Source organism: Xiphophorus hellerii, chromosome 9 (assembly GCF_003331165.1).
Source record: "Xiphophorus hellerii strain 12219 chromosome 9, Xiphophorus_hellerii-4.1, whole genome shotgun sequence".
Classification (NCBI taxonomy): Eukaryota; Metazoa; Chordata; class Actinopteri; order Cyprinodontiformes; family Poeciliidae; genus Xiphophorus; species Xiphophorus hellerii.
Window position 1 is genome coordinate 7279553 of NC_045680.1, and position 17403 is coordinate 7296955.

General features: G+C 38.1%; 1 protein-coding gene across 2 annotated transcripts in view; it reads left to right on the forward strand.

The window, feature by feature from the left end:
• brinp3a.1 (bone morphogenetic protein/retinoic acid inducible neural-specific 3a, tandem duplicate 1) overlaps positions 1–17403 on the forward strand; it is a 75822-nt gene that overhangs the window by 51784 nt on the left and 6635 nt on the right. For both annotated transcript variants that reach the window (XM_032573037.1, XM_032573038.1), the window contains 3 exons: positions 8929–9034; positions 9457–9693; positions 16665–16887. In XM_032573037.1, coding sequence (XP_032428928.1) covers positions 8929–9034; positions 9457–9693; positions 16665–16887 — 566 coding nt within the window. The remainder of the gene's footprint in view (positions 1–8928; positions 9035–9456; positions 9694–16664; positions 16888–17403) is intronic.

The following is a 17403-nucleotide window of genomic DNA, read 5'->3' on the forward strand; positions in this document are numbered from 1 at the left end:
ATCAGACTGACCAAGTTTGAAGTCGATCAATCGAAATCCCTAGGAGGAGTTCGATCAAATACGAAGGCTGTAAACGTCAAAATCGAGGTAAAAAATGGACGTTCAAGACAAAATGGCCGACTTCCTGTGATAGTTGGCTAATAACATTAAATGTAAGTTCTGAGTCTTTTGGGGAGCTCTACAAGCGTACCAAATTTCATGTCTCTACGATGAAATACGTTCATACCATTGTGTCAACAGAAAATTGCTAGTTGCTGCCGTTCAGCAATTCTTTTTGCGATTTTTGCGACAACCTTAAAATTCAAAATTTTTAAATTTTCTAGTTGCGACCGCCAAGTTTGGTGAGTTTTTGAATATGATAAAGCCCCCAAAAAGGCACACGAAGAGGTGGGAAGAATCGTAATAATAATTAAAGCTGCAAGCAGCCTCGGGCGGCCCTCGCAGCAAGCGCCGCTCCGGCCTATTGGCCACCGCGGGGGTTCCAGCCACCGCAGAAGCTCTCGCACGATTTCCAGAGCCGCAGCCCGCTCCCCACCGCAGAAGCTCTGCCGCAGTTTCCAGCACCGCCGCCCGCTAGCCGCCGCAGAAGCTGTCGCGCATTTTCCACGCCCGTCCACCGGGCGACACGCGTGAATGCGTTCGGCGGCGCTCCCCGACGACTGTCAAAAAATCTGGTGCAGATCGGTCGATGCGTCGAGGAGATACAGCCGATGTATTAACTTAGGGGGCGCAGTGGAGCCAAATTACATCTCAATCCCGTTGGGCTCTTTAGAGGTGAACAAAGGTCATACATATCCAGTTTGGAGCCAATCGGATGATCCATGCTTGAATTAGAGCCAAACGTATGAATATGGCGAGGGACTGATATTCGCCATTTGGCCACGCCCACACGGTTCAGCCCGCAGCGAGCAATGACAGAGCTCATCATCCGAATCATCTTGATTAGGTCAAGAGAGCCATAAACGGAGCTTTCCAAGGAAAAAAACGGCACTTCCGGTTCCGAGGGGGCGGGGCTTAGATGACGTCATAATGTGATGACGTAGGATCGACGGGCAAGCCTCCAGGATCACTCAGGCCAAGTTTGATGCAGCTCGGTCAAAATATGTGGAATGTAGAGGCAAACGTATATGAACGGCGTTGCCGCCATTGAAAACTCTTGGCACTTTAAAGCAAGCGAGACCAACTTCCTATCTGTCATCCAACACAGAATCACCTTGATTAGGTCAAGAGAGCCATAAACAGAGCTTTCCAAGGAAAAAAACGGCACTTCCGGTTCCGAGGGGGCGGGGCTTAGATGACGTCATAATCTGATGACATAGAATTTTCAGACATCACACCAGCATCACTCAAGCCAAGTTTGGTGCAGCTCGGTCGAAACATGTGGAATCTAGAAGCAAACGTATGGCATCGGCGTTACAGGTCACTTCGCCACGCCGCCACACCCAGCTGCTTCATCGCAGCCGGTCAGGGCTTGGATCCACAACACACCAACATGTCTTCGGTCTCTGGACACAGTTTCATGTTGATTAGGTCAAAGGGCTAAGATAGCGACCGTTCACAGTAAAACATGACACTTCCTGTTCTCAGGGGGCGTGGCCTAAGTGATGTCATCATTTGACCATTGGATATTATTGGACACTCGATTATGATCAATCACTGAACGTTTGGTGTCTCTGTGAGTTTTTGTGTTAGAATTACAAATTATTTAATTTTTTCCTCCATTACAACATTGAACTGTCATTCCGTAGGGCAATGCTGCCCTCTGGTGTCGAATTACTGAAATAATGAAACTATTTCAGTGGGCAGCAGAGGGCAGCATTGCCCTACAAACAACGAACATGGACTGTTTATTATGTAATTACACAGAAGATCTCTCTAATTCATTCTGAGGGGGCGGGGCTTAGATGACGTCATAATATGATGACATAGCATTGTCAGGCATGACACCAGGATGAGTCAGGCCAAGTTTGGTGCAGCTCGGTCGAAACATGTGGAATCTAGAAGCAAACGTATGGCATCGGCGTTACAGGTCACTTCGCCACGCCGCCACACCCAGCTGCTTCATCGCAGCTGGTCAGGGCTTGGATCCACAACACACCAACATATCTTCTGTCTCTGGACACAGTTTCATGTTGATTAGGTCAAAGGGCTAAGATAGCGACCGTTCACAGTAAAACATGACACTTCCTGTTCTCAGGGGGCGTGGCCTAAGTGATGTCATCATTTCACCACAGGGTATTTTAGGACACCCGATGACGACCAATCACTGAAAGTTTGGTGTCTCTGTGAGTTTCTGTGCAGGATATATAAGAGTTTGGTGTTTCATGGCGAGTAGGTGAACTTTGACCCCTGGTAACCCCCCTTCAGCAAGCTCATACAGTCACCAATTTGATAACTTTAAATCAAACATGCCTTATGATCAGACTGACCGAGTTTGAAGCCGATCAATCGAAATCCCTAGGAGGAGTTCGATCAAATACGAAGGCTGTAAACGTCAAACTCGAGGTCCAAAATGGACCTTCAACACAAAATGGCCGACTTCCTGTTGGGTTTCGACCATGGCTCTAAGAGACTTTTTTGTACGTCCTGACAAGATACACATATGTACCAAGTTTCGTAATTCTAGGTTAAAGCATGGCTTGGGGCTGTTCATTTAAAATACTCTAGGGGGCGCAATAGATAAATTAGGCCACGCCCACCAAATTTTGTTATGAATTCCTGTCGGTGGGTGGATAAGGATCCATCCTAGTGAGTTTGGAGCAGCTGGGCCCGAAATTGTGGAATTCAGAGCCAAACGAAATTCGACGGCGTTCGCAACGCCGCCACGCCCACCTGCTTCATCGCAGCCGGTCGGGGTTGGAATCCACAACACACCAACATGTCTTCTGTCTCTGGACACAGTTTCATGTTGATTAGGTCAAAGGGCTAAGATAGCGACCGTTCACAGTAAAACATGACACTTCCTGTTCTCAGGGGGCGTGGCCTAAGTGATGTCATCATTTGACCATAGGGTATTGTAGGGCACCCGATGACGATCAATCACTGAAAGTTTGGTCCCTCTATGTGTTTTTATATAGGAAATATAAGAGTTTCGTGTTTCATGGCGAGTAGGTGAACTTTGACCCCTGCTAACCCCCCTTCAACATGCTCCAAAACTCACCAATTTGATAACTTTAAATCAAACATGCCTTATGATCAGACTGACCGAGTTTGAAGTCGATCAATCGAAATCCCTAGGAGGAGTTCGATCAAATACGAAGGCTGTAAACGTCAAAATCGAGGAAAAAAATGGACGTTCAAGACAAAATGGCTGACTTCCTGTGATAGTTGGCTAATAACATTAAATGTAAGTTCTGAGTCTTTTGGTGAGCTCTACAAGTGTGCCAAATTTCATGTCTCTACGATGAAGTACGTTCATACCATTGTGTTAACAGAAAATTGCTAGTTGCCGCCGTTGAGCAATTTTTTTTGCGATTTTTGCAACAACCTTAAAATTCAAAATTTTTAATTTTTCTAGTTGCGACCGCCAAGTTTGGTGAGTTTTTGAATATGATAAAGCCCCCAAAAAGGCACACGAAGAGGTGGGAAGAATAATAATAATAAACAGTACAGATACAATAGGCCTTCGCAGCGCTTTGCTGCTCGGGCCTAATAAACAGTACAGATACAATAGGCCTTCGCAGCGCTTTGCTGCTCGGGCCTAATAAACAGTACAGATACAATAGGCCTTCGCAGCGCTTTGCTGCTCGGGCCTAATAATAAGAAACAGTACAGAAACAATAGGCCTTCGCAGCGCTTTGCTGCTCGGGCCTAATAAAACACTGAACTGCATTTAACTTGAGTTAGATAATCGACCCTTACATCTTTGAAGTCTGTGTCTATAAGCAGAATAAATAACTACAACCCAAAGACATTATTGCAGTATTATACTATGTATCTGCTCAACACAGTTACATTTACACGCAAGATATTTGGTGCATAATCACTCAAGTTTGAAAAAACCTCATAGGTTTTTGACTGTGCTATAAAATAGGACTATGTGCCTACATAATACATAATAGTGCCTCTTTAAAGCCAAAATTTTGTCCAGTTTTTATTTTTTTCCTAAATTTCAGAATATATCACAACATGCAAAATTGTGACTACAGAGATTTTATTTGAAGTTATTTGAAAATAAGCAGTTCCTCCTAAATTAACTTGCTCATTCCTAGAAATAAACAGTTTCAGCTTGAGTGAAACTGACCATCAGTTATCTACCACAACAGTGTCATAATGTTAATTTTACCTATCATTTTCTCTCAGCAAAGTTGGAGATAATTACAAAACATTTAAGTAAAATACAATATAAAGAGTGTATGCAAGTTCAGAGGAGCAACAGTTGCTAGACTAAAAACAATATCAAATCTTGTCATTTTGTCACTTATTTCATGTTTTAAAAATGTTACATTATCATTAGACACACTTCAGAAATTCCACATCTGTTACCAAAACTGCCATGATTCCTTCGTCTTGTACTTCAGTGCTCCTTGTGTTTAACGTTTCTTATCACTTTGGGTCCTGAAACAGATGAGCTACAAAGCTTTGACTACAAATCACAGGTGGTGGGAATTTCCGGAGCACTTATTTTATTGGTTCTTCAGCTCAAAGAGATGATTACACAGAGTGCTTCTCAGAAGAATGCTTGTCAGATTGATCTGCACAATGTTAGCACAAACTTCTTATAAGTGTTGTGTAGCGCCACAAATTTCTACCACAGTTCATAAATACAAACTAGAAAACAGGGCAAAATCATAGTGCGATGTATACGTTTTCCCTCCTCTCATACTCCTACACATTCAAGTCTTTTCTGAGTCAATTAACATGACTCCAAACAAAATGGCCTTGCCACTTCCAGATGGAGCTTCCAACACTCCTACTCATGAGAGAACACTCTTGTTAAACATGTCTTGTGAAATGAGTTAAATATCAATAATTGAATGAGATAAGGATTTGCTCCATGTACAAACAGTTGTTTGACAATGTGTCGGTAATGAAGAAAAACAACAGTGATGGTCATAAAGTGGCCGTGACACTAAATTAGAGCCAAAAGAACATTCTATGACACCAAGTTTGACATCTTACGTTGTAGCGGTGCATATTATACAAGTACTATCTCTGGGTGAGTGAAACTTGCACTAAATGTGTTCATTTCCTTTTAATCTAAAATTTAACTCAACAGCAAACAGATGGAGGAACTTTTCTTCACTCACATAGACACATTTCTTTTCTTCTTCTTCTGTTTCCCTTTTTTGTGGGAAATGTTTGTGGCAAAAATGTACCTCTCTTCTCTCGCAGCCATCAGATCATAACAAATAATCTTTAATTGTTCTGTATACAAGTGTTTCAGAGACAAACCAGACATTACAGGAAGTTACTATTTATCCACTTACCAACACTTGCATATGCACTAACATCTAAAATTTAAAATGGTTCAGATGAAAAAATGGCACTCTGACAGATCAGATTATCAATGTACATACTTCTTATCTTGAAATCACTATTTAATTCTTTTTAATGTTTCTCCATGCTTTTAAAGATACTTTTATGAATCGTTTGTTGCTGTCATAAATTTAAAACTGACTTTTAAAACAGTGCAGGATTTTGTTTTAGGAGTTATCTGTAGTATTTATTTGTCTTTTTCTGTTGCAAGCTGAGTTTAAAAAAAATCATGGCCTGTTTTTCTGTGTGCGACTTGCAAAACCTGTTTTTTGGTCTTTCACTAACAGTCTTCTTCAATCCTTATGAACATTCAGATTAAAAAAGCAATTAAAAGTATGAGCGCATTAGTGAGTGACTGCAGATCCCCCTGTCTATATTTTTGGGCTTCCAACAAACAACACACAACTCTGTGTGGGAAAGACTTTGAGATAGCAGAGAGCACAGAAATATGTTGTAATCATCCAAAATGTCTAGTTGGTGAAGCAGGAGAACATTCTCTTTTTGGAAAATGTTGTTGACACATCGTTAACTGGAGTCATAAGCTAAATAACGGAAGAAAACAGTACATCATTTTTTTCCCCCTGTCCCATAAAGGTATTTTAGGCATACCATGTGGAGAAACTGGTTGCCAACATGTGACAGGGCAGATTTGTTGTACAAAAAGGATATATTAAGACGGTATCTTAAATGCTTAATTGACTTTAATAACATTGATCTAGCTTCTTGATGCAGTTAGTCAGTGTGATGCTCACCATTGCTCATGCAAGACTCAATTGGTCACCTTCTCAGTACAATCAGCGCAGCCTCAGCAAATGCAGCAGGCCCAGATGTGGTTACCAGTGAAATCATGCAGGTTTCCAGGGCGGGTCGTGCACAGGACAGTGGAGTAGACTAAATTAGTTCTCCCTGTCCATCCAAGCCAGATTCATTTAAAATTATCAGATCCTGCATGGCGTAGCGCAGCTCTTCTCCAATTTTTGAACTCACTTCAGGCAGTACAAGCTGCGCCAAGCCGTATACTGCGTGCAAGCGATTTGATAGCAGACTGCATTTGTTGATTGGCTCATGATTTACATCACTGCAAATTCTAAACTACATTTCAACCACCTCAGTAGACAGGCCGAGATGCTGTCTGCTATCAGGCTGCTGCTCGTGTGAAGGAGTGTAATTATGAGTTTAATCTTGAGGAGCACGAGGATCATAGGCATCAACTTTTAGAGCAGAATGACGATGATTTAGCAGCCCTGCCAGCAGCACAGCTTTCTGAAGAACGACCATGCAATGAAGAAGCTAGAAACTGTGCAGCTGTGGTCAGCTATAATTTGGTGTTTGGTGCTGGCAGATGAGAAACTCCAAAACTACATAATATTAGTTTGGCATGAGGTGCATTTTTTTGTTGTTGTTTAGAATTTTCTTTCAAATAAAGTCATTGCTTGGATATTGGTTCTTTTGACTGCATTACCTAAATCCAAAAGGTTGCACATGTTTAAAAAATAAAAATAAAGTGCTAAATTATAGATACATGTATTGTCAAATAAAAATAAAGTCTAAGTTCAGCTAATCTGAACTGCTTTCATTATGTTTGGGTCAGTAATGAATTGCTATAAGACAAAATTAAATATCTTGCTTTAGTTGAGTAATTTAAAACCAGATCCTCCAGTTTCTCCTGATTCAACTATAGCTCCTGGTAACCCATAGCCTGCCCACAATCCTACCTATATCCACACCCACAATAGTAAGGAACACCCTCCAACATTGGGGAGAACTGAACCAGATATTAACCAGTTAGAATGAGACTTAGTAATGGAGAAGCAGCTTAAATGTGCTGTTGTTTCTTTGTGGTTCTCAGAAAAAGTGCATTTTACATTAAGGCCACCTTGAATTCAAGGTGTCTTGTTAGTGGGTTTCTACACCTTTTTGCCAGTAAAAAAATGTTGATCCCAGTAAATACTTAAAGCACAGCAGGACTAATATGACTAAGAATAAAATCATTTTAAATTTAGAAAATTCAAATACTGGCTGTCAGACCAGGTAATATCCTTTGTATTAATTCATCTTTGCAATTGTAATGTTTAAAGAAAATTACTAAGGTGATTTTGGCTCTAAACAGCTGGTTATTAAATACAGGTTGGTAGACATAAATGTGCCCTCAGACTTCACCATTTACCATAATTTTATTTGGATACAGTAGATTTTTCCCAGCATGACAAACACTAATTTTTCCATTTTCTAGATAACAAAAGTGTTATTTAGCAAAAACCCAGTATTGACCATAGTATATTTAAAGGTGTTTGCCGTTATAAATGAACACTTGGCCGTGCCCTAAACTGTCTCTTGGCTCCACCCATTTTGGTGGAATTTTTCTACATTTGTTAGGGGAGGATTCTGCTTAAGTATCTTACCCTGTCCTAACACATGAACTACATGAAAGTAGGGAACATTAGAAGCCACACCCATGCTTCATAGATGCAAAAAGACTTGCAGACTGGAGAGGGTGCACATCTAATACAAGAGAGAGGGAGAGAATTTCAATTAACCTGAGTACAACCATAACGTCAGCCACTTGCCGCTGGGCAGGACCAGATGCTCTGTCCTTCATGCTTGTTTTTCAGCTCCTTCTTCAAGCATGCCAGTGGACGTTCACAGACTTGTCCAATTTTTGAAAATCTTGCACCCGATTCTGTGCTATGTACTTTGCCTTGTTGCTATTCAATTTACCTTGGCCATACCATTGTTATGGCTATGACATTAAACTTAGAATAATTTGTTGGTGTTTCTTTATTTCCTTCTTTCTTTTGTTCTACCTTTCTTGCTTTCTTTGCCTTCCACATTGACCTCATTTTTATTTAATCCATGCAAAAAAGGAAGTAAATTTAATCTAAGTATAACTATTATTATCTGAATTAATTGAACACATTTCAGATTGGTTTGTCTAATTATTGTGTTGTCAGTCCTTGTATCAACTTTCCGCCCAAATAGTCCAGTAACAATATTGCAAATATGCTTGCCTCTTGCATGCAGTGGATTTTAGCACATTCAAAGTGACAGTGTGTATTGTAGTGTTATATATATATATATATATATATATATATATATATATATATATATATATATATATATATATATATACAGTATATATATGAGAGAGAGACAAATTTTAAAGATGACTCAAATTATCTCATCATGATACACACCAGAAATATTTGCCTCAACATAATTTCAAGCTTAGTAAATCATAAAGTCACTATTCAAAAACAACTTCCTCCAGAGAAAGATTAAATAGCTTGTAATATAGTTTCATTTTCTGAAGAGACAATTGTGTTGTTTATATTGAAATCAGATTCTCCATTCCCTTTCATAATTGTTTTCATGTTTATTTCTCTTTGTTTGCCATTAGTGAATTTCTTTCTCAGTATGAATTATCATCTGGCTCTGCTTTGCTTCTTTTAGGTGACCGAAACAAGGACGGGCCCACTTGGATGCAGTAACTATGACAACCTCGACTCTGTCAGCTCTGTTTTGGTTCAGAGCCCTGAAAACAAGATTCATTTGCAAGGTTGGCTATCCATAATTGAACTCCCCCCAATTTCTGAAGGAATTGTCACAGTGTCTGTTCCCTGGCAAGTTTATAACTACAGCGTGAGAGTGTCAGAACAAATTTAGCTTCAATCACTCTTTCTTTTTTTCCTCCCAGTGCATGCTTGCATAGTTTTGAGGTAAATCCCAACCAGCAAAAATCTGGAACCGAAGTAGAATAACTGTGAAGTAAAAAGAAAATTGAGTGAATCTTCACATAAATGTTTTTGTTGCCAAGCATGTGCATTGTAAATAAGAAAGTCACAATCAGTCTTAAATCAATTATTCTACAGATGTTGCATATGGAAGTGATCTATACTTATATTGCAGTGCTTAAAGGACATTTGTGCAGTTCTTGTTTTAGTCATCTATATGTTTGTCCTGTTTCTTTTATTGCCTCAGGCCTCCAGGCCATACTGCCAGAATATCTGAGAGCCAGGTTTGTGCAGGCTGCTCTAAGTTATATTGGCTGTAATGAAGAGGGCCAGTTTGTGTGCCGGGACAACGACTGCTGGTGCCAGTGTGCTGTCGACTATCCGCAATGTAATTGCCCTGAGGTTGATCTGAGGGCTATGGAAGGCAGTTTACTGCAAATCAGAGATTCATGGAACATGGCCAACCAAGACTTTGAGGCATCAGGTCAGTGTTATTCTCCTGTCTCTCCCTGATTGATGGTGTTACTTTCTCTGGGGAAAAGAATGCACTCCATTGTCAAAAGAGGTGAAAAGAATAGAAATGATTTGTTGATAGGAGAAATTAGAAGTGATGTATTTACTTTGGCTCTTCTCTTGATGAAAATATAAATTAGAGATATATCTGGTGTTGTGCAGCAACATGTTGGTTTGGCTACAAATTATTATTGATGAGGACCTAAGACAATTATTAATGTTTGTCATTTTTATCAAAATTACTAAATTAAGGCACTGCCTAATTATACTGAAGTAATAGTCAAACAACTATGTTGCTGTCATTTACTGTTTAAGGTTATCTGCTTTGTGAGATGCAGAATAACAACATTTCTCCAAAATAAAATATTTTAATAACAAAATACTTCAAGATTCAGTTAAAACACTTTTGTCAAGAAACTCTAACTATGCTAGTAAGATTCAGTTTAACTACTGAGTACAAAATGAAAAAAAAGAAAAACTATTAAACTACTATAGGGGAAAATTGAGGCTGCTGCCAACTCATCTAAGTCCCACATTTAAGTACCACTAATACATATATTAATGTGTGTGAGTGTAGGTGGTGTGCTCTGACTGACCGCGGCACGAACACAGTGAGCTGTGTAGTAACCACAGCAGGACTAATGGTGGATAACTTCTTAGGCAAGAGAAGTTTATCTGTATAGCAAATTTCAAGTAAACAAGTAAACTGAAGGTGATTTAAATTATGAAAACATAAAACAACAAGAAAGGAACAGACATTCAATTTTCTCAAATGACTTCATCAAAATCATCACCACAATCATCACCATAAAGACTAAATTAATTGATGTTCTAGTCATTAGTAATCAACTCTTGGCAGATTATTTTAGCTTTCATTTAAAATGAACTAATCATTTCCGCATTTTTCTGGAAGTTTATTTCAGATTAGCGGAACATAACACTAACTGCTGATTCTCCCTGTTTGATTCTGATTCTGGGGATGCAGAGCAGACTTGAACCAGAAGAATAGAGTGATCTGGAAGGTTGACACAATGACACCTGGTCTATAATGTATTTTGGTGCTAAGCTTTTCAGTGATTTTTAAATCAACTAAAGTATTTTAAAATATATTCTTTGAGCTATAGGGAATCAGTCTAAGCAATTTAGAATGGAGATGATATGCTCTATTTTCCCAGTTTCAGTAAGGATGTGAGCATTAGCAGCTGGGATAACGGAGACAGAATTGCCTGTATCTATGATCAGATTCTTTCTGCATGAGCTGAGACAGCCAGTTTCAGACTCCTAGCCTTATTTTCGGTTGGGTTACAGTCATTGATTATAGAGACAGCAGGCCATATTTTACTTTGGATCTAAGAAATTTTTTTTTTAAGATATTGTCTTGTTCTCAGCCAGAAAGATCAAGACTTTCACACACCTGTTCTCCATGACACAGTCTGTGGAGAGCTTAAGGCAAAGTCTGCTCTGCTCATGCTGTTATACCTCTATGACATCACAGAGATTACAGCTGTGGGGAACTCCTCCTTCCAGCAAACTGTAATGAAAACGGGTTAATACTATGCTTGCTCGAATTCAGAGTTTTTACCAGTCTTTTAGTTCATGTTTCCATGTGGCTTGTGTGTATCTCAAACTGGTTTTACAGTCAGCCTTACTTCACTTGCAAATCTTTTTTTTCCCCATCGTATCATTAGGTGCTGTTAAATCATAGCTCTTGTGCAGAACCATAACCTTAGATGTGAAACAGCACCAAAATTGACTTTCAGACATTTATTTATTCAGGAATTATATTAGACTATAACATGTCAAGGATGGGTTTCATGTGCACGTTCCCATACTACGTTCTGCCATAAGCTTGCATTTGTATGTGTGGTTTTGGATTGGCTGAAAAACTCCATAAACATGAAACTTGGTATTAGGACACATTTTACATTAGATATTAGAACTAATATAAAGCTGAAAGATCATGTTTTAAATTCAGAGCATCCTAAAACATACAACCCAGGGTTACCAAAACAATTTGTATTTACTAATTGCCAGAATAATGAATGAGATAAATGTATTTATTTATTTAAAGGTTGGCCAGAAAACTGTAATCGGTGCAACACTATCCAAAACATAAGGCAGTCATCTTTCTACTTCCCAGTTGGGACGGCAATCTCAAGTGTCTCTTTTTCATTCAAATGTAACAGCCTTCATTACAGCCCAACACTACAATTTTAGTTTCATCAGGCCAGAACACATATCTTCAAAAGTTTAGGCTTAATCCCAGAGTGCAAACCGTAATTAGTGTTTTCATGTAGCTTTTTTACTAATAGCTTCTTTCTCACCAGTTTCCCTGTGGATAATGACTTTCTTAAACTAGCTTCAGCCTCCTCATGATGACTTTGCTGCTGTTAATTTGCAAATTTCACACCAATATACATTTTATCTCTGAGGCACACAGCCACTCTGCTTGCAATGGTATGATGGCTAGACATGGTCATTGTGTTTATTCTTTGTATGAACCAGAAATGTGGTAGCTTCAGACATCATACCTAATTAGCTATTACATATTTACCTATATGGTAAATATGATCAATTTTCAAAATAATGTAAATCAACTTTTAGCACATTTTTTAATGATAAATTAAATGTTAAATGATCATAAGATAACTGCTGAAAAATTATCCAACATTCTTATGGTAATTAAGCACTAAAGACAAACATTACAAGTGTGGAATCCTAACTTGCAGGATACAGGGTAGAAGGTGCACTAACCCTTTTGTATTAATTTGGAAAATGTTTTTAGTTAAAGACTTGAAACTTGATCCTGAATTGGGATAAACGACTTGACTTTGACTTGGTATTAGGACACATTTTACATTAGACCCTAACCCTAAGGGTCTAATGTAGGGTTGCCCCTTGAAGACCTGAAACTCTGAAAAAGATGATTTGTAAATATCTCTCTTGTAGGTAGATAGGTCAGTTTTAATAAAAATAAAAATGTTCTGTGATAATTCCGCAGACATAAATTGTTGCAAAACCACTGAGGTAATTTTATTATTGTTAACTGTCTTCAAAAGACCTTTGTTTCTTTTCTACGTGAGACAATGTTCTCCGTGTATGTCAAAGGAATTTCTCCTCAGTTTGTACTTAAGCAAAGCAATGATGAAATAATAAAAAACTGATAGCGGCTTAAAGCAGTGCTGTTTAACAATTGTGCAAGATTTCTATGTGACATCCAAGGGTGAGCTGACTCTGTCTAAGCATTATTGAGCGTTCAAAGCACATCAACCTAATTCTTGACATTTATACAGTACATGTATCTGATGGTGGCATTTTTGCCTCTGTGTTTGTAGTTAGATTGTTTGGTCCAGAAAACAAAAGTGCATGTGAATTGATGTGACTGGATCAACAGTGAATCAGTCAAATGAAGACCCTCCAGTAGCCTGAGGAGAATTTGTCATGCCCTAGAAAGGAACCACAGTTGCTATAATCCGTTATAGCACATGATGTAACCTCTAATATAATACTTCACGGCTCAGTTATTGCCGTTTTGTCTGTTAGCCTTATTTAATGTTTCTTGATAAACATGACAAAGAAGAGTACATCAACAGATTTTAGATGATCATTTTTAATTCAATTTCCATTTATGATCTGACAAACTGTCTCGTGTAAACGATTTGGAGGTTACGTCAAACATTGCCTCCATTCTGTGCATTCTTTATTTTTGTACCTCTCTCAACTTGTCTGCTTCTCTGTTATTTTCAAAACTTAGCTGCATTCACGAGCACTTCGCTGTTTGAGACATTTCCAGCTTTGCCTTGAGCCATTTTCAGTACACCTTGCTGGTTGAGACCATTACCACTGACTACATGTTTCTTTACTGAGAGCGACTTGATTAGCACATTCTTGGCAATAATTTAAGCAGCAAGGTGCACCGATAGCATAGTTTCAGTGCGGTATTTATTAAAGAAAAATTAATTCCTATGAACCCCCTGTGGACCTACTTGCACATTTGATCATATGGAGAACAACTTACTGCCTTACCAGAAAGATTAATAATCATAACTGATTGTTAAATTAGGTTTCTGTTGTCAGCTGATGGTAGATATGATTTGCTTTGATCTCACGCTGAGAGTAACATGGTTTATTGAAGAGATTATATATTTTTCAGCTAGATCAGTTTCTCAATTCATAATGGACACAGGATTTTTGTTTTCTGGTGCTCATACACAGAACACTATTGTGTAGGAGAACAAAACTAAAACACAACAACCCAGACACACAACAACCTCTATACTAGAATGTACCTATACATCCAAACCAAGTCACACTTTAGATGAGAATGTTGTCTCTAAAAAATGAACCCAGTTCTCTGTACACAATCCATTAATCGTAAACTGTTTGAGACAATTAGAACATCTAGCATTTTTTAGTTAAGCTGGCTCATAATTTTGTAATGAAAATTAGACTAAAATCTGATAAGGTTATTTTTATTATGCCTAATTGTTATGGTAAATTGACAGAATTTATATAGCACCTTTCCAGTCATAATGACCACTCAAATCACTTTGCACTACAGATACATTCACTCTCACAAACACAAATACATCTGTGTTTGTGTGTTTAAGTGCCTTGCATGGAAGTAAAGCAACCTTCCGATTGCAAGACGACTACCAGAGTGGCCTCTATTATAAAAGTGCCATTACATTTTTCAATCAGTGGCTGATAAGATAATAATGGTGTGTAAGATAGCAAATTTCCAGCGATGAGGTTGTATTTCAATGAGAGTTTATGTCTTCTAGCTTCATTTCGCAATTCTGCAGTTTCCTGAACATACAAGATTTTAATCATCCTAAAGCTCGCAAAAGTTCACTTCAATGTTTTAAGTCAATATGTTAGCATGTAACATTATGCATTGCTTTTTATCCTTTCAGCCTTTGCTTGCAGTTATTTGTTCCTCATTTCTTTTAATAGCTTCTGTTAGATCTATTTGCCTCGCCTCGGCACACTTGCAAATATCCACTGAGCTTTTTTTATTGCATGTCATGACAAATGGTGTTCCAATAACTCAAACAATGAAAGATGATGAAGGGTGGATGTTGTTTGGCATCCAAAAGCATGATATATTTCATCCCTCTATTGCTCACAGTATCATTGTTGTTGAAAAATTAAATAGACCACAGAACCCTGCTGCTAATGTTGATATGTTCAGTGCACAAGTGTAGAGAATTTGAAGAGAAAGACAAAGCCATTTTTTCTTGTAGTGTAAAATCCCAGGTTTTACATATCACTAGACAAATACAGCTAAATCTGCCTAAAATATGGAATCTATATGGGATTATTGAATGATTCAGCAAGTTTGAAATATGCATATCCACTGCACCTTAGAACATGTCGCATTTAAATTCCATACTTCCATATTTAAAAAAAAGTTTTTTATGTGATAGAACAACAGAAACCGGTGCAAAACTGAGACAAGGAAGGAAAATGATTACCAATTTTCTTTTACAAATAAAGATCTGGAAAGACTAATGCATTTGTAATTGCCCTTTTTTCTGTTATCCCTAAATAAATGTTATCCCTACATAAGCTCTACTGCAACAAGTCATTCAAATTCACCTAAGGATTAAAGTCATGAAGAACTTTAAAGCAGGTTTGGCTTGAACATTGCAAGCTTCTTTTTGCACAAAATCAGACCCACAAGTGCAAGGACCTTCCACTTATAGAGACAGACTGAGAAAGATTGAATCAAATGTAACTTAAGTGGCCATGGGAACGATTAAAGGGGTGCAGAGATCCACAGCTCAGGTTAAAAAAAATCAATTAACTTAATTATTATGATTCTAAAGAATTCATAGAGCTAGAGATTGATTTGAGTTGATTATATCAGAACATATTTATGTTTTACTGAAAGTCCAAACTTACAGCCAACTGTGAATCTGTTCTTTTAACAAAAACATTTCTATTCAGAGTCTCTTTCAACAAAATCACAGAGTTTAAATTATTTAGCAAAAAAAATGAGAAGGTGATTGAAATCCACCACAAAATACCTACAACTACAATGATTGCAGTGACAGGCAATTCTGCATTATTCACTCAGGTTACAATTTCCAGATATTTATAAAAGCTCTGTGAAATCTATTTCTTTTTTGCTTCCACTCCACTACTTTGTGTCAATTTGTCAAAAATAAATTCCAATAAAATTATAATTTAACTTTGTAACCTGCACATATCCAAAAGTATTAATACTTCTTGGACTTTCACACTTTGTCATTGTTCATGTGTACCCAAATGCTCATTTACACAGAAATATTTCCTTACAATCTTGTTTAATCAATACATGAGTTTCACAGGACAACAATACACACCTTGCACAATCACTTGGGAAACTATTGACACCTAATTGGTTTTATAATCAGCTGCCTCATCAACACGATAACGTTAAGTAATTACAAACAGTAGCGCGGTCATTTTCTAATCAGCCTTGCACATGTTTGATTTTCAATACATCCAATCATGATGATGACGACGGTGATGTTGTTATTGAATGCCTCGAAATCTAATCTGCTTTCTATTCAGAATGCATCCAGTAAACAGTTGCTCTGAATTGCTGACAGATATTATCCTCTGAGCTCCATGTCCACCCTGTTTTTCTCCCTGACTGATTTGCATTCAGAGCATTGAAAGACCTGTAGGCTGTTCATTAATGAAAGGGGGAAGAAATCCTACCCCAATCTGTATTTAGCCCTGCCTTTTCCCATTAGCATACACGTCAACCAATATTCTTTTCATTTAGTCCTGCAGCACTTGAAATCCCACGACCCTAAAAAAGAAATGTTCTCATTTGCCATGTCTAAACTAGCCAAATATAATTAGAGCAACTGAAAAAGAAGTTAACTCTGCCTGAATGTGACAGGAAGAGATTGAGACTTTCATTTTCCGTATCTTTCTGCTTTCCAGAAGACTTTCAAAACTTTGTTCGAAGGCTTCCCACATTCTACGCCCTGAACGCGTCTGCCATCCAGTATTTCTGGAAGACGGAGCCGTCCATTCACCAACGCTACAAACAGCTAGAGCTCAGCACACAGCAGCTTGCAAGCAAAGCACGGCGCATCATCAACAAGATCTTCACCCTCAGCAAGAGATGTCAAACTCAGCCAAAAATTATTATGCTACGGGAAAGGTGAGAAACTGAGAAGTTTTTCGGATGACCTTTTTTTTTTACGTGGAAGTGGATGTATGTGTTTGTGGAACACTCATTTAATCTTTCCATTCACCTATTTGTGTAGTGCTTTTCTATCAGACGAACGAGGCATCACATAGTACGGACACACAAAATAAATGAATTCTTTGACATTAAGCTGAACTAAGCTGCAGTCACACCTGATCTCTTGGCTGCATTCCCATCCATATCTTCTTTACTTTCACAAAATCAGAACTATCCTTCTGTGAAATTAAAGTTTGCTGTATTTTAAAGAATGTTACAGAGTGTAAGGGATTTGACTATACAGCAATGAGAGCATAGGATTGTTTTGTTCATTTTTAGATCATACAACATTTGTTTTCTGTTAACATCATCTTATTTTGAAATATAAAGTTAGCAAAAAAAAGTTTGTATACATGCATGGAATTGTTGAATTAGTGATTATTTTTATTATATTTAGGAGAAAATCTTGACTTTCACTTTATTTTTGGTAAA